The 24,257-nt window shown below is 35.0% G+C and overlaps 1 protein-coding gene across 3 annotated transcripts in view; it reads right to left on the bottom strand.

The window, feature by feature from the left end:
• MACROD2 (mono-ADP ribosylhydrolase 2) overlaps positions 1-24,257 on the bottom strand; it is a 1,939,939-nt gene that overhangs the window by 78,865 nt on the left and 1,836,817 nt on the right. For all 3 annotated transcript variants that reach the window (XM_037022462.2, XM_037022461.2, XM_037022460.2), the window contains exon 13: positions 16,252-16,329. In XM_037022462.2, the coding sequence (XP_036878357.2) occupies positions 16,252-16,329 (78 nt within the window). The remainder of the gene's footprint in view (positions 1-16,251; positions 16,330-24,257) is intronic.

Here is a 24,257-nt window from a genome sequence, read left to right as displayed (position 1 = left end):
ATCTGTCATTTCCCTTCTCCTATAATCTATCTTGTGAATTGTCAGCAGAAATAGCTTTTAAAACATTGATTGAATCAAAATGTTCCCTCTACTGATAAAACCCATTCATCCCCATTCCCTCCCATTGCTACTCAAAGTATGGTCCATGGACAAGCAACATTGGAATTATCTGGGAGCTTTTTAAAAATGCAGGATTTCAGGCCTCATCTCAGACCTATAGATTCAGAGTCTGCATTTTAACAATATCCCCAGGTGATCTGCATGTTTATTAAAGCTTGGGAAGCACTGGCCTAGATAAGTGTATCTGCAAATTATTTATACTATGAAAAGTGCCAGACTTTGCCCAGATGCTTCACATGCCTTATCTCTAATTACCACATTAGTCCTGTAAAGTAATTGCAGTGATCACCACTCTGTTTTCAACATTTACAACTAGGTTTATCTGACTACAAATACAATTTTCTTCTTTATTTGCCTGGAAATGTCTTTATTTCACCTATTAATTTTTAACTTGAAGTATACTTAACGTATAATAAAACATGGAAGTTATAAGTATATAACCTGATGACTCTTTACATATACATACATGTATCTCCTTGTGTGATCACCACCCAGATAGAGAACATTTCCAGGACCAGTGTCTCCCTATGATGGTATCTGGGCATAACCCCCAGTAGGTAGAAGGTAACAGTTTGTCTATTTTTGAAATTCATATAAGAAGAATATATAGAATATGCTATGCTCTCTTGGATTTCATATTTTTTACATATTTCCTTAATCCCAATTGTTACATATGTCAATTATTAATTTTTTTCATTGGCATATACTACTCCACTATCTGAATATATTATGTCAGGAATATAAGAATGCCCACCCTCACCACTTTTAACATAGTATTGGGAAATCCTTGCATTAGCAATTAGGCAAGAAAAAGAAATAAAAGGCATCCAAATTGGAAAGGAAGAAGTAAAACTGTCAATATTTGTTGATGACATGATACTAAGTAGACCACATCAAAAAACTGTTAGATGTAATAAAAAATTCAGTACATTTGCAGGATCCAAAATTAACATACAAAAATCTGTTGTGCTTCTGTATATTAATAACAAACTATCAGAAAGAGAAATTCAGAAAAAATATCCCACTGACAGTTGCCTCAGAAAGAATAAAATACCTAGGAGTAAATTTAACCAAGTGGGAGTGAAAGACCTGCACTCTGAAAATTATAGCGTATTGATGAAAAAATTGAAGACAACACAATTAAGTGGAAACATATACCCCCTCATGTATTAGAATTATTAATATTGTTAAAATGTCCATACTACACAAGTCTATAGACTCAATACAATATTTATCAAATACAAATATTTTTCACAGAACTAGAATAAGGAATTCTAAAATGAGTACGGAAACACAGAAGACCCAGAATAGTCAAAGCAATCTTGAGAAAGAAGAAAAAGCTGAAAGTATCATATTCCCTGATTTCAAACTATCCTATAAAGCTATTGTAATCAGAACAGTAGTGTACTAGCACAAAAACAGACACATATATACATGGAACAGAATAAAGAGCCCAGAAATAAGCTCACACATTCATGGTAAATCTATGATAAGGAGGCAAGGATATATATACAATGTTGAAAAGACAGTTTCTTCAATAAATGGTGTTGGGAAAACTGGACAGCTTTGTGGAAAAGAATTGAACTGAACCAATATCTTATACCAATATCTTACATCATATAGAAAAATAAATTCAAAATGGATTTAAAGACTTGAATGTAAGACCTGAAAGCATAAAACTCATAGAAGAAAACAGGCTGTAAGTTCTTTGACTCAGCAGCATTTTGGGTGCCAGAGAGTCTCCTCAGACAAGGACAACAAAACCTAAAATTTTAAGAATGGGATTACATCAATTAAAAAGTTTTTGTATAACAAAGGAAACCATCAACAAATTGAAAAGGCAAACTACTGAATGGGAGATATTTGTAAATCATCTATCTGATAAGGAGTTAACATTAAAAATATATAAAGAATTTATACAACTTAATAGGGAAAACAAACAACATGATTAAGAAATGAGCAAACACTTGAATAAACATTTTTCCAAAGAAGACATACAGATTATCAACAGGCACATGAAAAGATGTCCTACATCACAGATCATCAGAGAATATAAATTAAACCACAGTCAGATCATCTCTCACCTATCAGATTGACTATTACCAAATAGACAAAAAATAGCAAGTGCTGACAAAAAGGTGAGAAAACGGAATCCTCTCATTGTGTTAGTGGGACTATAACTTTGTGCATCCACTATGGAAAGCAGTATGGAGGTCCCTCAAGAAATTAAAAAACCATAAGATCCAGCAATCCTACTTCTGGGTGTTAATCCAAAGAAAGTGAAAACATGAATTTGAAGAGAAATATGCACCTCTATGTTCATTGCAGCATTATTTACGATAGCCAAGATATGGAAGGAACTGAAATATCCATCAATAGATGAATGGTATGGGATATATACATACAATAGGATATAACTCAACCATAAAAAAGAACGAAATCTTGTTGTTTGCAACAAAATGAATCGACCTAGAGGGTATTATGCTAAGTGAAATATGTTAAACAAATAAATACAAATACTGTATGATTTCACTTATATGTGAACTCTAACAAACAAAACAAACGAAAAATAAAAACAAAATAGAAACAGGAAACAGCCATTTGGTTACCAGAGTGGGAAGGGTTTGGGGGGAGTGTAAAATAGGTGAAGGTGATTAAGAGGAACAAACTTCCAACTATAAAACAAATAAGTCATGAGGATATGATGTACAACACAGGAAATATAGTCAATATATTGTAATAAAATTGTCTGATAACATTTTGGTAACTAGACTTATTGTGGGGATCACTTTGTAATGTATGAAAATATCGAATCACTATGATGTACATCTGGAATTAATAGAATATTGTAAGTCAAATATACTTCCATAAAAAAAGATGAAACAGAGTTCCAAATTATTGAAAAATTCACTTTTGCAGTTTTTTAAAAATCACAGAAAACTGAGAGGGATAACTAATATATAGGACAACAAAATCAAGACTGAAATACTCTTAAATAGACTAAATGAACAGGATAAAATTTGAAAAGGATAAATGTTCAATTCTACGATCAGGTTTATGAATTCAACCTCAAGGAATGAGATGGAAAGAAATCAATCCTACTTTTGATAAAACTAGAGCCACAGGTTTTCATTCCAGGTTTACTCTAGATAAATACTGGAAGGATACCAAAATGCCTGGATGGAGGGAAAGACTATGCCACATGCAAAGTGAAGGGAATATTCTCAATTTATCTCCTGGAAAACATCTTGCTTGGATAGCTATTTTTAGCTATTCAAACAAACAGGGGACTTCAAAATTGAAACATGATATAAGAGGAGAATTAAAATATTTTTGTAGAAGATAAAGCCAGAAAAAACAAAACATAGAGATTCTATTTGTGCTCACAATGAAATATGAGAACTGATGAATAAAAAAACGAAAAGATTGACTGAAGAGAAAATGGACTGAGGCAATAAAAAAAATCTACAAGCCTAAAAACCACACTGATAGTATTAACATGGATACCATAAAAAAGAATAAATGCTATAAATAAATTGTTTTGGAGGTCAAACTATTGAACTAAATTCATTACAAAAGCAAACATATTGAGCAAAATGAAATATGAAAGATGATATATACGGAGGACAGAAAATTGTAATAGAATTTCTAACCTGAGCATTATAGGAAGTCTAAGCAACAGCATTTTATCTATGTGATGGCAAACATTAAATAACATTATGAAGTTTTAAAAGATTGTAGAAGGTAGGATATGATTTCAGTGTTTGAAACTATACTCTCATCAATGTGTGCTCTTATACATACTTGTATTAGTGGGGACAAAATCTGAAAGGCCTTATCTCAAATGTTAACACTTAATATCTTTCATTGGTAGGTGAGATTTTAATTTATAGGTCATTTATTTTAATAAACTGCATTCTATATTTTATAACAATTGCATATTATATAATTTAATAATTATAATGAAACAATTTATATGCTTTCAACAATATCATGGAAGAAAAATTTTTGCCTAAAAGGGGTATGTGTGTCTAACCAAATCCAATTAATTTTTCTCAATGCCGACTTAAGTTGAACGCTAGAAAACACTTGAGAAATGTAACTTATTTAGTAACCTTTTCTTCTTGAACATCTGCTTAATTTTGGTCTTTTGGCCATATCACCTACCATTCCCAGTTGTCTCTATATCCCAACCTACTTACATTTTCTAAGCACATTACTTTATTTCTTACCTTTGTATTCACCTAATATGTGTTATCAATGGCTGAAATACCCTTTCTTCCCCTTTCTATCTTGTAAAATTCTTATCTTTCAAAGCTAAGCCATCAGTTTACCTTTTTCTTGTGTAGCATTCTCTGAATCACTAGGCAGAATTAATCATTATTACATCTTTGCTTATTGAGTCCCTTTGCTCATTCATCTATTATTCTTCTTATCACATTGTTACTTAGTTGTATCTATGTTTGTCTGTCTTACCAGGTTATAAGCACTGTGAACAGAGAAATTGTATTTCATTCATATTTCCCTTCCCTTTACATACTAATAAGGAGTAATCAATAAATGTTTATTCAATTGGTTTTCTACTATACTATTCATAAATGTCTGCAAATAATAATCAGGGACTGTAACTTACTTTCTGTAGCACCTTTTAACAACAAGGTAAGTATCTTAGGCTACTAGGCCCTCCATATACTACATTTATTGCAAAGAATCCTGAGAAAGGAGAACTGGATGTTTTAGGCAAATTACAACTGCTTTGGGCTTTAATTTCATTATTTTTTTAAAAAGACTTCAAAACTACATATCTTAGATTCCTTCTAGCCTTATATGAGAATATGTTTCCTTGTAAAGTTTCTAGTCACCATTGACCATTTGTTTATTGGGTGGATAATATTAAGAGGGAACCCTCACTATTTATCAAGTGAACATTATTCTGTATCACTGTAGGTATGGGGAATTGACCACCGCACCTACTAAGGTCATTGCTGGGACCGTAAGCTCGTTATCTGTGATGTTGCTGTGCCTGTACAATGAAGGGAGAGCTGAACATCTGGAGAATAGAAGCAGCTGCTCTGTATTGCTATGTGTGCCCAGTCCCAGTGCTCTGCTTGATAAATTTTTAGAGGAATTCAATCAGGCATTGGAAGATCACAATTCAACAGGGACATAGGGCACTGCTGATAAGGCAGGCAGGGGCACTCTAAGGCTGCTGATAAATGCTAGGAATTTTCTCTTCGAATAGTAAGGCCTGGCACTTCACTTTGAGGATGACAGGCCATTGAAAAGATTTTTGAAATATGCATTTCCCCTGACTTTTTCACTTGTTCTCCCTCATGATCTGTTTTACCTGTGTGCTTCACATATTTTAGTAATAAACTGAAATGGAAAAATAAGTATTTTCTTCTTTCTAATTTTCCTGAAATAAAGTCAGTAAAAATTGGGGAAAGAAATGAGGTGCAGCCTTGAAATATAAGAATAATCATATTTGCTTAGTCGTGACCCGAGCGAGGATTGGGCATATTACACAGAGGAGGTGCGCGTGAGCTCCTCGCTCTGCACCCAGGCCTGCCGTGTGTCAATGATGGCTCGAAGGGGCTCTAGCCCATCTGCCCTTCTCTTCAGTGCCCTCGGACATTCCACAGCCCATCTTGCCTTCTTGACCTTACTCGGGCAAGCTCTTTATGTATGTATCTTCACATTCAGTCTAGTTGAATTCCACCCACTGTCCTCTGCCCTTATCCCTCCCGGTAGAGTAAACAAAAGAACATAAAGGATCCCACAGTTTATATATATATATTTTATACAGTGAACTCAGTCATCCATAATAATGGGAGAGGACTATTTGAATAGGTAATCCATAAATCAACTCACTTTTTAGAAATAGATCACATGAATGATTGGCACACATGGTGTGTTGTGGGGGCTCATGGGGAAGATAGTACAGCACAGAGAAGACAAATAGTGACTCTATAACATCTTACTGTACTGATGGACAGTGACTGCAGTGGGGTGTCGGGGGGACTCGATAATATGAGTGAATGTAGTAACCATAATGCTGCTCATGTGAAACCTTCATAAGATTGTATATCAATTATAATAATACAAAGAAATGGATCACATGATTGTTTCTTGGAGCCCTGTAATTAAGTTTAACTCAAGCTTGAAATAATTTGCATAAAAATGGTCTAAGAACATCAGTCTGGAATTAAACATTTCTAGGTCAACATAAGTGGCTCACTTTGTAAATGGACTGTTTTTGAACAATAGCAAAAACAATCTGGTTTTATTGTTTGCAGATGATTAAATTCTAGATTTTCCTAAGAACAAAGATTTTGTTTTTTTGATGCTTGACTTAAAGATAATGGAAAATATTTCCTTTTGTTAAACTTGAAGCTTGATTTCAACTAATATGCAAAATTTTACTCTTACTATGTCTAAAAATATCCCAGATTAAGAGTAAAAGTTAAACCTAGTTTAGTGTGCACTTGATTGTCTTCTATACATTCTAGTTTTCTCCTAAGGCCAATAAAATTTGCTTCCCTAATGTAAATTATTTCTATAATTATTTTTTTCTTGAAGTTACAAAAGAAATGCAATATCCTTATAGAAACACTGAAAAATACATACAAATGTTGAGAATTACAGATAACTTTATAACTAGGGGATTGCCACTGTTAATATTATAAATAGCTATCTTTCTCTTCTGTGTGCATACATATGTCTATATACATCTACAAATATTTGTAGCTATATATATGTATATATATATATACACACATATGTCTGAATACTCACACACACAGAAATATAGAAATATATATCTGGGGATAAAAGTGAATTTACACTTTGATTCTTGATTTTTTAATTCATTTTTATAAGCATCTTACCCTGTCACTAAACTTTTTTCAAAAATCTTATTTTAAAAAGATACATTATACTCTGTTATGGACAAACTTTTGGATGTTTCCTTTTTTTTTTTTTGCCATTAAATGCAGTATTGCAATGAACACTTTGGTGAATAAATGTCTCTGTGCTCTTGGTGGGTGTTACTTTAAGATAAATTCTTAGAGCATAACTCTGGACCAAAGTATGAAAATTTTACATTTATTAGATTTTGTTGCAATTGCTAATGAGAGGATATGTCCTTTAGTCTCCCATCAGTGGTGTGTGAGTCTGTTCGGATACCTTATTCCAACCAATTCTGTGTATTTTCAATTCTACTTAAGCTTATCTGATGTTCAAAAAGGGGAAGACACTGAAATCATGTTTTATTTGCATTTCTTAAAGTAATGAAAAGATAGGTCATCTCTTCATATTTAAAGTGACTGTGCATTTCTTTTGTGAATTATAATTGAGTCCTTTGTCTATTTTCCTCTTGAGTTTTTTTTCTTATTGAATTATGAGGTCTTTTTTTTATATAAGAAAATGAATTCTTTGTCATTTAGGCTGAGAATACTTTTCCCAGTACTTTTCCTTTAGAATTTGATTAGAACCTTTATTTATCAAAATTCATATATTTAGATTTAACCATTTCCTTCCTTTATGACATATATTGACATATGTACATACATATTGCAAATATATATACATGCATGTATTTTATAACATATACATAAATATATATAAAATAATGTGTTTGTGTATATATACTCACAGTTATTTAAAACTTAGGAAAAAAACCCTTGGTTCCTTTAGTCTAGCTTTTTTATAGTTTCATTTTTACATTTCATCTTTGCTCCTTCTGTAAGTAAAGTTTGTATAAGGAATAAGGAATGAGGTTGGGATTCAGGTTCTTTTTCCAAATGGCCAACTAGTTGTCTTAATGCCATTTATTGAGTCATCTGTCTTTGAAATGTTTGCTTGAATATATACTGAAATCCCAGATCTACTTGGATCTGTTTCTAAACTTTTTGTTTCATTGATCATCCTGTCTATTCCTACAGTATGACTATACTGTTAGTCATATTTTACTAAGATTCCACATCATTTTAGCCTATTTTTTCTGTCATTGACTGGTAATATTGTATCTGTGGGTTCCCCATTGCATTTCCAATAGTATTTTATTTGTTTTGTATCTTTCTGTACCATGAGACACATAAAAAATCATCATTGTTATATTTAATCAAGGATTTTAATTTTTTTTGGTATCATTAATCTATAATTACATGAGGAACATTATGTTTACTAGACTCCTCCCTTCACCAAGTCCCCCCCACATACCCCATTAGTCACTGTCCATCAGCATAGTAAGATGCTATAAAATCACTACTTGTCTTCTCTGTGTTGCACAGCCCTCCCCCCCTCCACATTATACATGCTAATCGTAAGGCCCTCTTTCTTCTTCCCCTCCTTCTCCCTCCCTTTTCACCCATCTCCCCAGTCCCTTTCCCTTTGGCAACTATTAGTCCATTCTTGGGTTCTGTGATTCTGCTGCTGTTTTGTTCTTTCCATTTTTCCTTTGTTCTTATATTCCACATATGAGTGAAATCATTGGTACTTGTCTTTCTCTGCCTGTCTTCTCTGTACATCTGATAAAACTCCCTGGTAAATCCATCTGGCCCGGGAGTTTTGCTCTTGGGTAGTTTTTTTGATTACTGCTTCAATTTTGTTGCCAGTAATTGCTCTGTTAAGATTTTCTGTTTCTTCTTCAGTTATAGTCTTGGAAGGTTGTATTTTTCTAGGAAGTTGTCCATTTCTTCTGTTTTCCAGCTTGTTAGCATATAGTTTTTTGTAGTATTCTCTAATAATTCCTTGTATTTCTATGGGGTCCGTTGTGATTTTTCCTTTCTCATTTCTAATTCTGTTGATGCATGTAGATTCTCTTTTTCTCTTAATAAGTCTGGCTAGGGGCTTATCTATTTTGTTTATTTTCTCAAAAAACCAGCTCTTGGTTTCATTGATTTTTTTCTATTGTTTTATTCTTCTTAATTTTATTTATTTCTTCTCTGATCTTTACTGTGTCCCTCCTTCTGCTGAGTTTAGGCCTCATTTGTTCTTCTTTTTCCAATTTCAATAATTGTGTCTTTAGACTATTCATTTGGGATTGTTCTTCCTTCTTTAAATATAGCCTGGATTGCTATATACTTTCCTCGTAAAACTGCTTTTGCTGCATCCCACAGTAGTTGGGGCTTTGTGTTGTTGTTGTCATTTGTTTCCATATATTGCTTGATCTCTATTTTGATTTGGTCATTGGTCCATTGATTATTTAGGAGCATGTTGTTAAGCCTCCATGTATTTGTGAGCCTTTTTGCTTTCTTTGTACAATTTATTTCTAGTTTTATACCTTTGTGGTCTGAGAAGTTGGTTGGTAGAATTTCAATCTTTTTGAATTTACTGAGGCTCTTTTTGTGGGCTAGAATGTGGTCTATTATGGAGAATGTTCCATGTGCACTTGAGAAGAATGTGTATCCTGTTGCTTTTGGATGTAGAGTTGTGTAGATGTCTATTAGGTCCATCTGTTCTAGTGTGTTGTTCAGTGCCTCTGTGTCCTTATGTATTTTCTGTCTGGTGGATATGTCCTTTGGAGTGAGTGGTGTGTTGAAGTCTCCTAAAATGAATGCATTGCATTCTATTTCCTCCTTTAATTCTGTTAGTATTTGTTTCACATATGTTGGTGCTCCTGTATTGGGTGCATATATATTTGTAATGGTTATGTCTTCTTGTTGGATTGACCCCTTTATCATTATGTAATGTCCTTCTTTATTTCTTGTGGCTTTCTTTGGTTTGAAGTCTATTTTATCTGATAGTAGTACTGCACCACCTGCTTTTTTCTCCCTGTTGTTTGCATGAAATATCTTTTTCCATCCCTTGACATTTAGTCTGTGTATGTCTTTGGGTTTGAGGTGAGTCTCCTGTAAGCAGCATATAGATGGGTCCTGCTTTTTTTATCCATTCTATCACTCTGTGTCTTTTGATTGGTGCATTCAGTCTATTTACATTTAGGGTGATTATTGAAAGATATGCACTTATTGCCATTATAGGCTTTAGGTTCATGGTTACCAAAAGTTCAAGGTTAGCTTCTTTACTATCTTACTGTCTAACTTAACTTACTTATTTCAGCTATTATAAACACAGTCTGATGATTCTTTATTTCTCTCCCTTCTTATTCCTTCTCCTCCGTTCTTTATATGTTAGGTGTTTTATTTTGTGCTCTTTTGTGTTTCCTTTGACTGCTTTTGTGGGTAGTTGATTTTACTTTTTGCTTTTAGTTTGTATTTGATTGTTTTGCTTTCTTTGCTGTGATTTTTTTTTCTGGTGACATCTATTTGGTCTTAGGAGTGCTTCCATCTAGAGCAGTCCCTCTAAAATATCCAGTAGAGGTGGTTTGTGGGAGGTGAATTCCCTCAACTTTTGCTTGTCTGGGAATTGTTTAATCCCTCTTTCATATTTAAACGATAATCATGCTGGATACAGTATTCTTGGTTCAAGGCCTTTCTGTTTAATTGCATTAAATATATCATGCCATTCTCTTTTGGCCTGTAAGGTTTTTCTCCTGAGAAGTCTGATGATAGTCTGATGGGTTTTCCTTTGTAGGTGACCTGTTTTCTCTCTCTGGCTGCCTTTAATACACTGTCTTTGTCCTTGATCTTTGCCATTTTAATTATTATGTGTCTTGGTGTTGTCCTCCTTGGGTCCCTTGAGTTGGGAGTTCTGTGTGCTTCCGTGGTTTGAGTGACTATTTCCTCCCCCAATTTGGGGAAGTTTTCAGCAATTATTTCTTTAAATACACTTTCTATCCCTTTTTCTCTCTCCTTCTTGTACCCCTATAATGCGAATATTGATCTGTTTTGATCGGTCACACATTTCTCTTAATATTCTTTCATTCCTGGAGATCCTTATATCTCTCTCTGTGTCAGCTTCTCTGCATTCCTCTTCTCTGATTTCTATCCCATTAACGGCCTCTTGCACCTCATTCATTCTGCTTTTAAGTCCTTCCAGAGATTGTTTTATTTCTGTATTCTCCCTCCTTAGCTCTTGCATATTTCTCTGCAAGTCCATCAGCATGGTTATGACCTTTATTTTGAATTCTTTTTCAGGAAGATTGGTTAAGTCTATCTTCTCAGGTTTCCTCTCAGGGGTGGATGTCTTTGTGATTCTGGTCTGGATCAAATTCTTCTGCTTTTTCATGGGGATAGAGGTAGTCGTGGGCGGTTTGCACATGTGTCAGTTGTCAGAACAAAGTCCCTTCCCACTTGCTCCTTGCCTTCTTCTCCTGGAAGAACAACGACCCCTAGCGGCTTGTGCTGGGCAGCTGCACACTGATGGGGTTTCTAATTCTTGCCTGGGCCCCTGTGGAAGAAGCTCTGCACAGCTGCTATGGGCGTGGCTGGACTCAGGCTGCTCCTCCACTATGGCGGGGCCATGCCAGAGGGGGAACAGGCGGGAGGCTGTTTATCACCGTGAGGGGCCTCAGAGCAGCATTGCCGCCCATGGGGTTAGGGCGCCTGGAGTTCCCCAGGATTCCCAGCTGCTGGGCTGAGTGTGCTGGGGTGCTTCTGTCCTGCTATGAGGCTCCTGTCCCTTTAAGGCTTTCAAAAAGCACTCGCTTTTCTTTTGTCCCAAGGGCACCAGCTGTGGGGACTGGCTTGCTGGTTTTACTGTTCCGTTTCTCCAGTATCCAGCACCCCACACACTGTGTGTCTGTGATCCCAGTGTGGATGACTAGGGCTGGGTATTTATCAGTCCTGGGCTCCCTCTCCCTCCACACTATGACTCCTCTCCTCCTGCTGGGGAGCTGGGGTCAGGGTGGCGCTTGGTTCTGCCTGGCTGCAGCTTGTATCTTACCCCCTTCATGAGGTGCTGGGTTCTTGCAGATGTAGATGTAGCCTGGTTGTTGTCCTGTATCTTCTGGTCTCTCTTTTAAGAATTGTTGTATTTGTTGTATTTTTCAAAAATATATATGGTTTTGGGAGGAGATTTCTGCTGCCCTACTTATGCCACCATCTGGGCTCCACCTTAATTTCTATTAATATAAAATGACCAACTCTTTCTCACTTGAGACTTTTTGCTAGAATTCTAACTGGATAGATTCTAAAATAGTTTTCCATGTTTTCTTTTGATTTTCATTTCCCAAATTAACCTTTTTTTAACTTCATATTTTTAAACTTTTACTATTTTATTGAAATTAATTCAACCTGACTGGTTCTTACACTTAATAAATTGACCTCAGTACATTTACTGTCATTACTATTTGCCTGTGTTTCTGTCATCTTATTGACATATTGGGTCTTTGTTACACTGCTATTTATTTATTTGCTTTAAAATTTGCATTATTGAATATACTCATGTTCTGTATGATATTTCTGGGAAATTTAGAAAGTAGGATATCTTCCTTTAATTCTATTATAATTTACGTCTATTTGTGACTATCATAAAATTTTTCAAAGATAGTCTTAGATTTAACTTATATTGTCAGAATCCATAGCAGAGTAGGACTTTTTAGTTTTTGATTACCTTTATTGAAGTCTGATTGTGTGGAATGCTCCCTGCTCCCCACCATAGTATTTGTTTTATAAACTCTGCCATTGATAGTTCCTTTCTTTTCTCTCTCCCTGATTTCCTTCCTTATTTTCTCCCTGTCTTAACTATTCTATAAAAATACAACATACATAAAGGAAAGTATAGAGGGCTCAATAAAACAATCAAAAGTAAATAGAAACCATATGCCTTATGATAAGTATCCAGAAGCCCACCCAGATCATCACCCAATCAAAACCTCCTCTCCAATTACTAAAGTTAAATCAACACCCTAACTCATAATAACCACTACCTAGATTTTCTTTATCATTTTACCACAAAAACATGCCTTTCTAAATATCAGACTTTTTTGAACTTGATTTGAATGAGATTATAGAATATACTGGCTTTTGTACCTCCTTTGCTTATTATGCTTTGTACCTTTGTTTATTATGCTTATGAGATTCATCCATGTTTTAGCCTGTAATTGTAGATTGTGATTTCCAAAGATACTTTGTTTCATCTTTAAATTTGTTTCTCTGTATGTAACTTGTCTTTTCCTTTGATTGTTTTTGAGATTTTTCTCTTTATCACTGTTGTTGAACTAGTTGATTATGATGTCTTTAGGAATAATTTTCTTTGTGTTTCTTCTGCTTTGAGGTCAGAATGCTTCTTGGATAATGTAGGATCTTAGTTTTTATGAAATTTCTGAAAAAATTCAGGCATTTGTACTTCAAATATTTTTTTTTGTCTCCTCCTCCCAAGCCTGCCTTCAAAGGTTCTAAATCATATATATAATAACTCATGTAATTACCCTTGAAGTTGTTCCATATCTCACTGATACTCTTCATTTTTTTTTCAGTCATTTATTCTCTCTGGGTTTTAGTTGGATGGTTTCTATTGGTACATCTTCAAATTTACTAATCTTTTATTCTGCAGTGTCTAATCTGCCATTATTCCCTTCAATTTTAATCTCAAACATCTGTTTTACATTTTTAGAAATTCAATTTGGGTCTTTTTATGTCTTCCATGTCTAATTAACAGGAACAATCTTTCTTTTAGTTTTGGAAGATGTGGGATATAATTATTAAAACTCTTAACATATGATTTCATATTAATTATACCACCTATGCCATTTCTGGATCAATTTCTACTAATTGATTTCTCTTCTCCTGTAGGTAATACTTTCCTGCTTCTTATCAAGACTTGGTATCATCAATATTCAGTTAGATATCCAGTAATTACCACTTACCTTGATTTTATTTGCTTCCTTCATCTTTGACCTTTCATCTGGGATCAGTACCTTCCTACCTACAGAACACCAGAATTCTCTTGTGATGAACTTTCCATTTCTTTCTTTTTTTTTTTTGGTCTGAATGTCCTTAATTAACCTTTATTCTTGGAACATACATATTCCCTGGGTTTAGAAGTCTTGGTTAGCAGCTATTCTATTGTATTGCCTTTTTATTTCCATTATATTTGTTGAAAAGTCAGTTTTTAGTGCAACTATTTGTTTGAATGTTTTGGATGTTCTGTCTGTTTTTGATTTTTAGAAGTTTAACTATGATGGTCCTAGCTGTGGATTTATTTTGCTTAGAGTTCAAAGAGCTTTTGGAACATGTGCCTGGATATCCTTCATCAATGTAGGAAATTTCTCATCATAACTTTGAAATACTGCTTCTGCAATTCCTTCTCTTGTTTCTGCCTCAGACTCTAATTACATATGTGATAGACACTATCATCTTATCCACCATATCCTTCCCTTTCTTTAGTTTGCCTTCTTTCTTTTTTCCTCTACAGTTTTTATTTTGGATATATTCATTTGGCATAACTTAGAGTTCACAAATTCTCTTTCATCTGTGTCTAATTTGCTGTAAAACTATAAATGCATTCATTGAATTCTTCATTTCAGTATTCACTTCTAGATTTCTTTGTTTTGAGTTTCCAGTTTTTAGCTAAAATTTTCTGTCTTATCTCTATCTCCTTATACATGGTCAGCATAATTATTTTGTACTTTGTGTTTGTAACTTTAATGCTTTCAGCCTACATGAGCTTTATTTTCTTGACTCTTTGTTTGGTTTTAATGTTACCTTGTTTGATTTTTTTTCTGGTTAATTTTTGTATTTGTGTGCTGGACATTATATTTGACTAATAGTTTATGTAAATGATTTAAAACCTAGTAAGAAAAAAGCCCCCCCTTTTTTTCAACTTGTAAACATTTTACATTTGTTTTTCTCAGGTGCCTAGCAATCTGGCTTGGTCTTAATATAATTTAATTTATTTTGGGGATTGAGATGATTTAAAGCTGGGAAAATCTTTCAGAAGGCTGGTCTACTGCTGGTTCATCTTTTCTACTAGAGTAGGGTTAGAGTACACAAAAATGGGGCTTATGAGGGTCTATGGCCCTTTACAACAGTAGGACTACACCAGATACCTTTTGTAGAATCAGCAAATTTCATAGGATGAAAACAGTTTCAAATTTGGAGGATACCAATTTTCTCCCAGAAACAGCCTAACAATTCTTCATTATATTGTGAACTCTCTGATGCCTTTAAATAGACTCGTTATTTCATTTTATTTTATTTTAGTCTAGGTTGTCTACTTCAGTGCAAGTAATGGTCTAAATTATTTAGACTTTCATTACAGTAAGCAGAATCTCTCCTTTTTCTTTCTCATTATTAAACAACATATGCTATAATTTTCAAAGATAAAAGCAAACATTTAAGCAAGATAGTTTGATACAAATTTTGAAGCACTTACTTCAACATTTTCATACATGTAATGAGCCTTTTATCATACTGTCCTTTCCAACTGTGCCTTTCTCAAGCTGAATTTTTCCTTCTTTTCTATTTTTATTGTTTTTGTATAGGCCTTCTGTTAGTTTATTCAGAAAGGATACTTGGGTGGCATATTTTCTTAATCTTTGCTTCCTGAGAAAATATTACTCTTTACTTTATGCATGAATAATAACTTAACTAAATATAGAAACTGTGCCCTTTTGAGCAATGGAAATGTTACTCCATTTTCTTCTAGTGTTTTGAGTTGTGGAAGAAGTGTACAGCTACACTGATTCTGGGGATTTTGCTTGTAACCTGATTTTAACCTTCCTATGTGCTTAAAAAGCCTTAATCAGTGATTTTCAGAAATTCCATGTGGCTTTGTAGGTTTCTGTTTTTATTTCAGTTTTCATTATCTTTGCCTGTAAATATAATGTCATTCATGTTTTTGATAGAGGAACTGGCTTTCATTATGAAAATTTTTTCTGCTATTTTTCTAAAGATTGCTTCACTTGTGTTGTTCTATTCTTTTTTCTTGGTATTCCAAGGATATGTAGATTTAACCTCCTGGATCTGTTCTCTATATGTCTCACATTTATTCTCATTGTTCTCATATCTTCATTTGGGTAGTGGTAAACCAAAATGCCTACAGAGTTCAGGAAGGTAGCAAAGATAAATGAAAGCCAACCTGGTACAAAAATAATGAATGATGAGGACTGTGGAGAACAAATGCCCCTTCTAAATGTGGCAGCTGTCAATCACATGGTAGTCAGCTCTAATAGAATATTACCAGATTTCTTTTTTTCCCTCAAACACTAAAATCTCTTTTTATTTTTTAAATATAATATTCCTTAACAGAAAAAAGAAAAAACAACTGAGAAAGAATTTCACAACTTACCATTGGGATGATCTTGGTCACCCACAGAATGATCTGTGACTTCACTCTCTTTTGTAACACTGTCATCCTTTGCAGAGTCTGACACAACAAAAAACCAGAACCTCTAGTTAGCATTTTTAACTGGGAAATAGAACAATGTCCAGGACTAGCATATAGATCTTTCTGGGGGACAAAATGTATTATCTTTTAAAATACCATTAAAATACTCAAATTTGTTCATCAATAAATAATCTTCTCTTAAAGTACCGCATAAGATGTCTCTAACAAAGTTTATGAAGATAAAGATGGTAGAGATTTGGTTGGGACATTATTTTGCAACAAAGAAAATATAAGCAGGCTTTACACATTAGTACAATCTTAGGAGAATGGTGCAAAAGGATATGAAAGGAAGACGAAAGAGAGAAGGTTGAAGGAATTTCTAATTTTAATATTCTTAATGCTTCAACTGCAGTTGTTCATATATGGGGACCTTGAGTCCTTGAGAAAGCTAGATGCAGAGCTTTGAAATCCAGTGGTAATTAAGTTCATCTTCCTTAGGAACCATACCAGTAGGACAATAGCAAAGGGGGAATTCAAACATTCTGTTCTGTGCAATACCATCCTCTCCCTTCGTTAGCACATTCAAAAGTGGAATCAGCACAAGTTCTTTTTTGTTATATGATGTACTTTATAGGAAGTAACATGGCTTAAACAGCTGCAATGACTATTGACTCTCACAGGACTAGAAGGGATCCCTTGTTGGATGTTTGAGGGCTTTTTATAGGCTCTTTAAAAAGCTATTGGAAAGAGCATGAGACTGGGTCAGCAAGAAGACAGAATATAAGTCTGTCATTCATTCCACAAATATTTATTAAAGGCCAACATTATGCCAGACACTGTCTTTGACATTGGGGGAGGAGGGTCAATAGGAATTGACTCAGTCCTCACAGAGGTTACAATCTAGTCATATTTTTCATGCAGCTACAAGGGTGTTAATCTAAAGATATCTAAAGCCATAAGCTAGATTTCTATGCCTATGGCCATGGAGAAAGCTGGGGATGGTAGACCAGCAACTCTAGTATTTACAAATGGGGGCTTCACTGAGTTCATATTGCTTGGCTGAGTTTCAACTCCCTAACAGAACTGAGTCAGATGGAGTCCAGAATAAATCACTCTTTCTTTGTCACCAAAATCATACCTTTCCCTTTGCCCTCTCTCCTCAGATTAGGAGATAGCTCTCAACAGTAGGGTTTGGAGTATTATAAGAAAGTTTGTTTCTTGAAATAGCCACAAGCAACATTTAGTGGGTAAGTGAGAAACCTGGGTAGTTAACATATGATTCAAATTTAATAACCAGTGAAGCAAGTATACATCCAAAAGGGTATGATCTTAATTAACTGCAAATAATTCCCCCAAGGCAAATGTTTAATTATCTGCACAGCTTCTTCTTTCTTTCTGAGACTAACAGTAAGTTTCAAAGTCCAAATTGGAAACAAAACTGAGCATAGACACATTTTCCAAACTGTTATCTCACTCAAGTCAAAATTATTTTAAACCAGCCTTCATTAAAACATGGCTTTTTAACTTTGGCTCTCTCACATGAATAAAAAAATCCATTGAATACTCTCTTCCACACTAACACTGAAAATGAACAATGATTGAAAAAGGTATTATACAAATCAGGCTAAATTTTAATTTAGAAACTTTAACCTGTTTATAGAAATATCATTTGACATGCAGTCTTGGGCAACACTCATTTCTTTCAACATCAATGTTTTAGGATTATCCAGGATGTTGTATGTAATTAAAATGTAAGTATTTACACTAAAAAATAATTCATTATGCTTTCTAACTTATATAAACAGTATGTTTCATTATGTAGCAAATATTTCATAAGAAATGTCTTTTAAAAAGTGATTTACACTGAGTTTACATGTTTATGATCTAAAGATTCACATAAGATGGTTGAAAATATTTGAAAAATTAATCTCTAGGCTGTACGTGTTTGGTACCAAAATTTGTGTCTTTAGCAAATTAATTGACCCTTTAATTTCAATTTCCTTGGGGAGTTGTTTTAATTTGCTAAGGACGCATTTGATCTTGTATGCTCTAATATTTAACATATGTCATTGAATCCAAGACATTATCAATTGTTATTTGCACTATTATTTAACGTAGGATTTAAAAAAATTACCATATGAACACTAACGCACTATAAATCTTGCATCTTGATTTTTGAAATAAAACACATGAAAGTCTATGCTTCCTAGACATACAATAGTTTAGTATATTCTGTGTGTACACAAATACGTCTTTATGTGATGATAAGGCTTTCATATCAACAAGACCCATCACAAAACCCACAAATACATATTGTTTTGTATGTGAGCCTTTTCTCCAGAAATTGTTATGCCTCATATACAGCCATAAAGCAAGATAAAAAGGATACACTCATGACATCATCTAAACATAACTTAGTGGAAGACTGTTTCCACTGTAGTTTCTCTATTAAAAGGGCTATTTGAATTTCTAGTCTCATGAACCTTAATGGTAGTGATTTGGTGCTGAGTGTTTAAAATCACAAGTCTTACACTTAACTGTGGGTTTCAAGTGACAGTGTAGCCTTTTTGCTTAGGAGGTGATGAAAACTGTCCTCTTTACATATATATAATCATTATTCATAATGAGAAAATGTATGTAGTACATATGGTCACTAAAAGAGTTTTTATTTCTATGTAAGTTCTATAAATTACCATGACAAATGTAATTGTATATACTAAATTTTTACAATATCTTGGAGTCATAATTTATTTAATTCTAAAAATTATCACTTGGTAATATTCAAAAAATGTAAAACAGTTATCACCTAATTTTGAGATTCAGTCTATGTTATTTTAATAGCAGAATACTACAATTAAATTTATATGTAGATTCTGACTTTTGAAATCTTTAAGGTCAATGTTCTATTAGAGAATATTTTCAAATGCTAATATTAAATTAATATTCAAGCCAAAGTCCTAAAGATATATTGTCTTTTGTGATTAACAAGAATAAAAAAGAAATACTGTCATAAATCTTTGAAAAATCTCCTCATTTAGAAAGTTGAAAAAGGCTTAAAAGAAATTTAAAATAGATTAAAACTAAAAAAGCATAAAACAAATTCTAAAAACAGGTCCTTCTTAATGCAGTCAATTACAAATGTCTGCACAGAACTGTACATGTATAGATTTAAGGTGTGATGATAAATGATGAAACTATTGAATGTTTAATAAACATTCCTCAACTATAAATCAAAATAAATGCTCTGTCTTTCAAAAATGTCCCTTTAAAAGAAAAGTTCTTAGCCCTAGGGAATCCTTGACTATATCTAGGGATCCATAAACCCTTTTGAATGATATGCAAAAATGTGCTCAGATATTCATACATTCATTTTTTCTGGGAGGGGATAGCTTTCAGAATATTCTCATAGGAAGCCATTACTCCAACAAGGTTAAAAATAACTATAGAAATGTACACCTAATGTCAGGGACACTGTCATTTTACGAAAGTTTTTTAGGGTTATTATTGAGGATTTATCTACAGAACTTGATGCCCACTCCATCTGATCAGTGATGGCAATTCTTGAATTCTTATGGTAGATCTGACTTGAGGAAATAGCCAAAAAATACAATATAGAGATATGTTAATAAATGAGGACAATCCAGCTGGCAAAAAACACTTCGCACCAAAATTTAGAGGTGACTATAAAGTAAAAAACTGAACTATCTGAAGACATTTTCAAGTAAGGAGCTGTATCAAATACATGTAGTAAGAAAGCTAGCCCCTGACTACTATTTAGAGTACGGCAGGAGGTTATTTTGGTGTAAACATTCAATGGATCTGAACAAAATAAATTCTAATACAAACACATACACAAATTTCTTGTTCTACAATGTGTAAACATCCACAGGGAAGTAACTCAGCTTGAGGCAAAAGTTGCACAGAAACACGATCACCTGGGCTTCTTTTGATATTTGTAAACAGATTCGATTATAACAAGCAAACATTTATCCTGTTCTGCTTTTTTGAATCACTGGTTTATTATGTGAAGCAATTAAAATAAACTAGTTTTTCCTCCATCTGAACAATGTGCTACAATAAACTAAAGTCTCCACAGCCATTTATGATCTCATTGAAACTTTGCATAGACTATTCTGCCATATAGAAAAAAGATATCCTGCAATACGTGCTCCCAGAGTATTCAAATGGTGATGATCTGAACTGTGCTTGGTCTCAGTGAAGCTAGATATACAAGGCTGATCTATATTTATTTGAAAAGTAACTGGGTCCGCAGGACAGGACGTTGCCCTGAGCATTGGGAGGCCAGACTGAGCTGTGGATGGTCATTTGTCTTCATTTTGCAATCATTAACCTCCATTACAAGGTGGCCAATCATTCCCAGAGTTATGGAATCCAGGTATTAACAGTCTTTGGGACACAGCTGAGAAAGCTACCATCACGTACACCACTAACTTGGTTTCTCTCAGAAAACAAATGCCAAATTCCAAACAGCAAACTCAGGCACACTGGCTCATTCCTACATTGGAAGTGATGTTCTTCTGCAGGTTGTTATTGAAAATACAAGCAAACCAGAGAATCAGTTATGATGGGATGGACAACAGTTAAGGATTTGGGTTCTATATTTATAACCACAAGCGTCGTAACTCTAGGAAAACCCATTCCCCTTATATAGTCTCAGTTTCTGCACCCAGGAACAGAGGTCTTGAGCCAGATAAGTTCTCCGAAATACCTTCTAATGTACATCAGCTGATTTGTTTACATTATCTCTTCGTTCTGGGTAACACTAACACTTCTCTGTAAATGTTTCCATGTGTCCCTTACCATCCGCATACCTGAGCTGGACAGTTCTCACCCTGAGAGTTTTACTAGTTATAAAATAAAGGTGAATAGTAGGGGAAGTAGTGTCAGGTGATATCCATGCCACGTTGGCCATCGTTAACTCTATGAATTGATGAAGAATCATCATGATGTGAAACAGCAGCTGGATATGAAGGCAGGCTGGACCATGATGGGAAAAGAAATGCTCAATTGCCCTTCCCACCAACTCAATTTCTCCCCTTTGGCAATGTAAACAAGGCAAATCTGCTCTTGTTTTCAGCTGTCTGTGACCTGCTATCCTTGACCTCCACCCTCTGACTCCTTTCTGGTCCTGCCTCTCTCTTGCTAAGCCTCCTACTCCAGGTTCTCTTCATGTCATTAAAAAAAAACAACAGATCAGGCCACATGTATGATTAGTAGCTATGATTCCAAATATACACTGAATTGGAATTCTACTACAATGTTAATCTATAAATCAAGGAAAATGCCAAGTATTTTATTTACATTTTGGTTTAATTTGATCTGATAATAAAAAGTGACTGTACTACTGAGAGGAATTTGCCCACCTGGGAAATGATGAAGGCTTTTCATCCTTATCTCTGAAGAGAGCCATGGCCCAGCAGCTAGCCACTGCTTTTCAGTGATTTTATTTCACAGAGAAGTTGAGGCAGTAGACAGTCTGTCTTCAGATTCATAAATGCTTCAATGTCTGGGCTCATGTTGTTTTCAACCAGAAGCTTGGAAAGCGTGGCTGAGATACCAGGACCTGAAGCTGCTAAAAGCCTGGGATTTCCTAGTCTTAATGGACTGAGTCATGACCCAGCCTGTTGGACACACTCAAGTCTTTTTTCCCAAGTGATATAAAGGGACATGACTAGAGACTAAGACAAGCATCTTTCCTCTTTGTGGGAGTTACTCATTTTATGTGAGCTTCAAAGACCTATTCTCATTAGCACCTATTTGTTCCCCACATCTATAAGGATCCAAAAACCCATAAAAATGAAATAGATATGATCATTTATTTTTTCTTCAACTTTTCCCCATGCTACTGATGTAATTCCATGATATGTATGGATGGCTACAGAGTGGTTCAATTTGTGCATCTGCCACAAACTAGCTTACTATTGCCTCGATTATTGGACATTCAAATTGAATCCAATTTTCAGCCATTCTAAATAATCCTATGGTATTACTGTACTGGGTGCTCCAAGGCAGGAGGATTCAGTCTACTCTCCTTCTCTTCCTTATTCCTAACCCACTTCCACATCTGAGATGTAGAGTTTAGATCTCTTTATACCTGGAGTGGCTAGAATAGAAACAACTCATGTCAGCTAAGCCTTGTGTGAACAGCACCCCACCCACACCCTATTAGACTATCCCTGAAACTACAACAGATGGTCCAGGAGGTGGGCTGATTTCTGAGACTGACTGGAGGCATTCTTACCCCAGATGGGCCAGAATTACTCAGGAGCTAATGATCAACTAGTGATTCGGGAGATAAAACCGCAGTTTCCTCGCCTCTCAGGGAGACATTCTGAATATGCTCTATAAGTCTTAGAGGAATGGAACCCGAGTTCACCCCAGCAGTACCCTGGAGGTGGGGGGGGAATGTGCCTTTCATTGGCTGTGTTCCCCTCCCCAGTTAGTTGGTAGCATTAGAAGAGTAGAAAGAGGAAAAGAAGGTACTAAAAGTCTTGGATGCTTCTTGAGTGGACAACTGTTAGAAGAGCCATTGAGTTTCTAGGGCTAACTGCTTGAGCTGCTGTGGCCTCTCTGGTGATTCAGTTCTAGGGGCTGAAGAATGGTCCCCTTCCTCTCAGACTTTCCTACTAAGTGAGGTAATTGCAAAGTGTGCTACTTTAGCATAACTTTAAAGAGTTTCACTTCACTTACTTTGTAGTTCTTTCAAGTTCATTATCCAATTTTAAGGTGTATGTATAACTTTAAGCATTTCTAAGGTGACTTTAGCAGTATTATTTTAAGAATTATAACCTTTCAGATCCATTCTTTAAAACATTCACCTTTTTCATCATTGCGAATGTACAGCACCCTCATGAACTTTGAGCACAGATTGAAAGATACCGGACCAAGAAACTTAGAGGAAGTTAAAGAGGGGAACTGCCTGGCCATGCAGAATAAGACAAGTTCAGTAATTTCATTTTCAAATATGACCCTGGTGGGAAAAAAATAAAAAGGTGACATCTGGTATTACAGGAAATGGGGTGTATAGAGGCAATTGTATGATGAGGGCAATGTTTTGCCTCATAAACTGAGAAAAATGTGTTAAAACAAAATACTGCAAAGTGTTACTTTATGAGGACCTTGGGAAGTATCCTGAGGATTAACTTAAAAGTTCTTTATTTTGTATTTCCAGGGAGATTTTATTTGAATCCACTATGTTAGACTAGGTTTAACCATGAGTTCTAGAAATCACTGTAATAGATTTTTCTAATGCAATGACTGACGATATTAGTCACCATCTTCCCTCCAAAAACCACCACTATGACTCCCAACAGCACAGATCAGTTGTCCCTGTTTTCAGACTTTAATAGAATGCCACAGACTCGGGGGTGGGGCAGGGTGCTCAAACGACAAAAGTTAATTTCCTCATAGTTCTAGAGGTTAGAAATCTAAGATCAAGGTCCCAGCTGATTTGGTGTCAGGTGAGGGTCCTCTTCCTGGTTTACAGAAATCTGCATTCTTGCTGTGTCCTCACATGGCTTTTCCTTGGTATGTGTGCATGTGCGGAGACAGAGATTGACATCTCTCTCTCTTCCTTTTCTGAACAATGCCACTAATTCTTGGCCCCACCCTCAGGACCCAATCTAAACCTAATGACCTTGCAAAGACTCCATTTCCAAATACCATCACACTAGGGGTTAGGACTCAACATACGAGCTTGTTTGTGTTTTGGGGGACACAACATTCTGTCCATAGCACTGATATCTGTGCACATGGCTGTTTGGATGATTTCTTTAACCTCTGACTGTGAGCTATTCAGGTTGGTGTCCTTGCTGCATATCAGAACAAAGTCTCAAAATAGAGGTGGAAATGGCGTGTTCCCCAGTGTAAGGTTCCTATTCGGCATCTCAGTTCTCTGGGGTTAATTCTTATTGCTCCTTACCCTGCATCAAGAAGTCAGTGTTTGG

The sequence above is a fragment of the Manis javanica genome, chromosome 5 (genome assembly GCF_040802235.1).
Source record: "Manis javanica isolate MJ-LG chromosome 5, MJ_LKY, whole genome shotgun sequence".
Lineage (NCBI taxonomy): Eukaryota > Metazoa > Chordata > Mammalia > Pholidota > Manidae > Manis > Manis javanica.
This window is presented reverse-complemented; position numbering and strand designations above follow the sequence as displayed.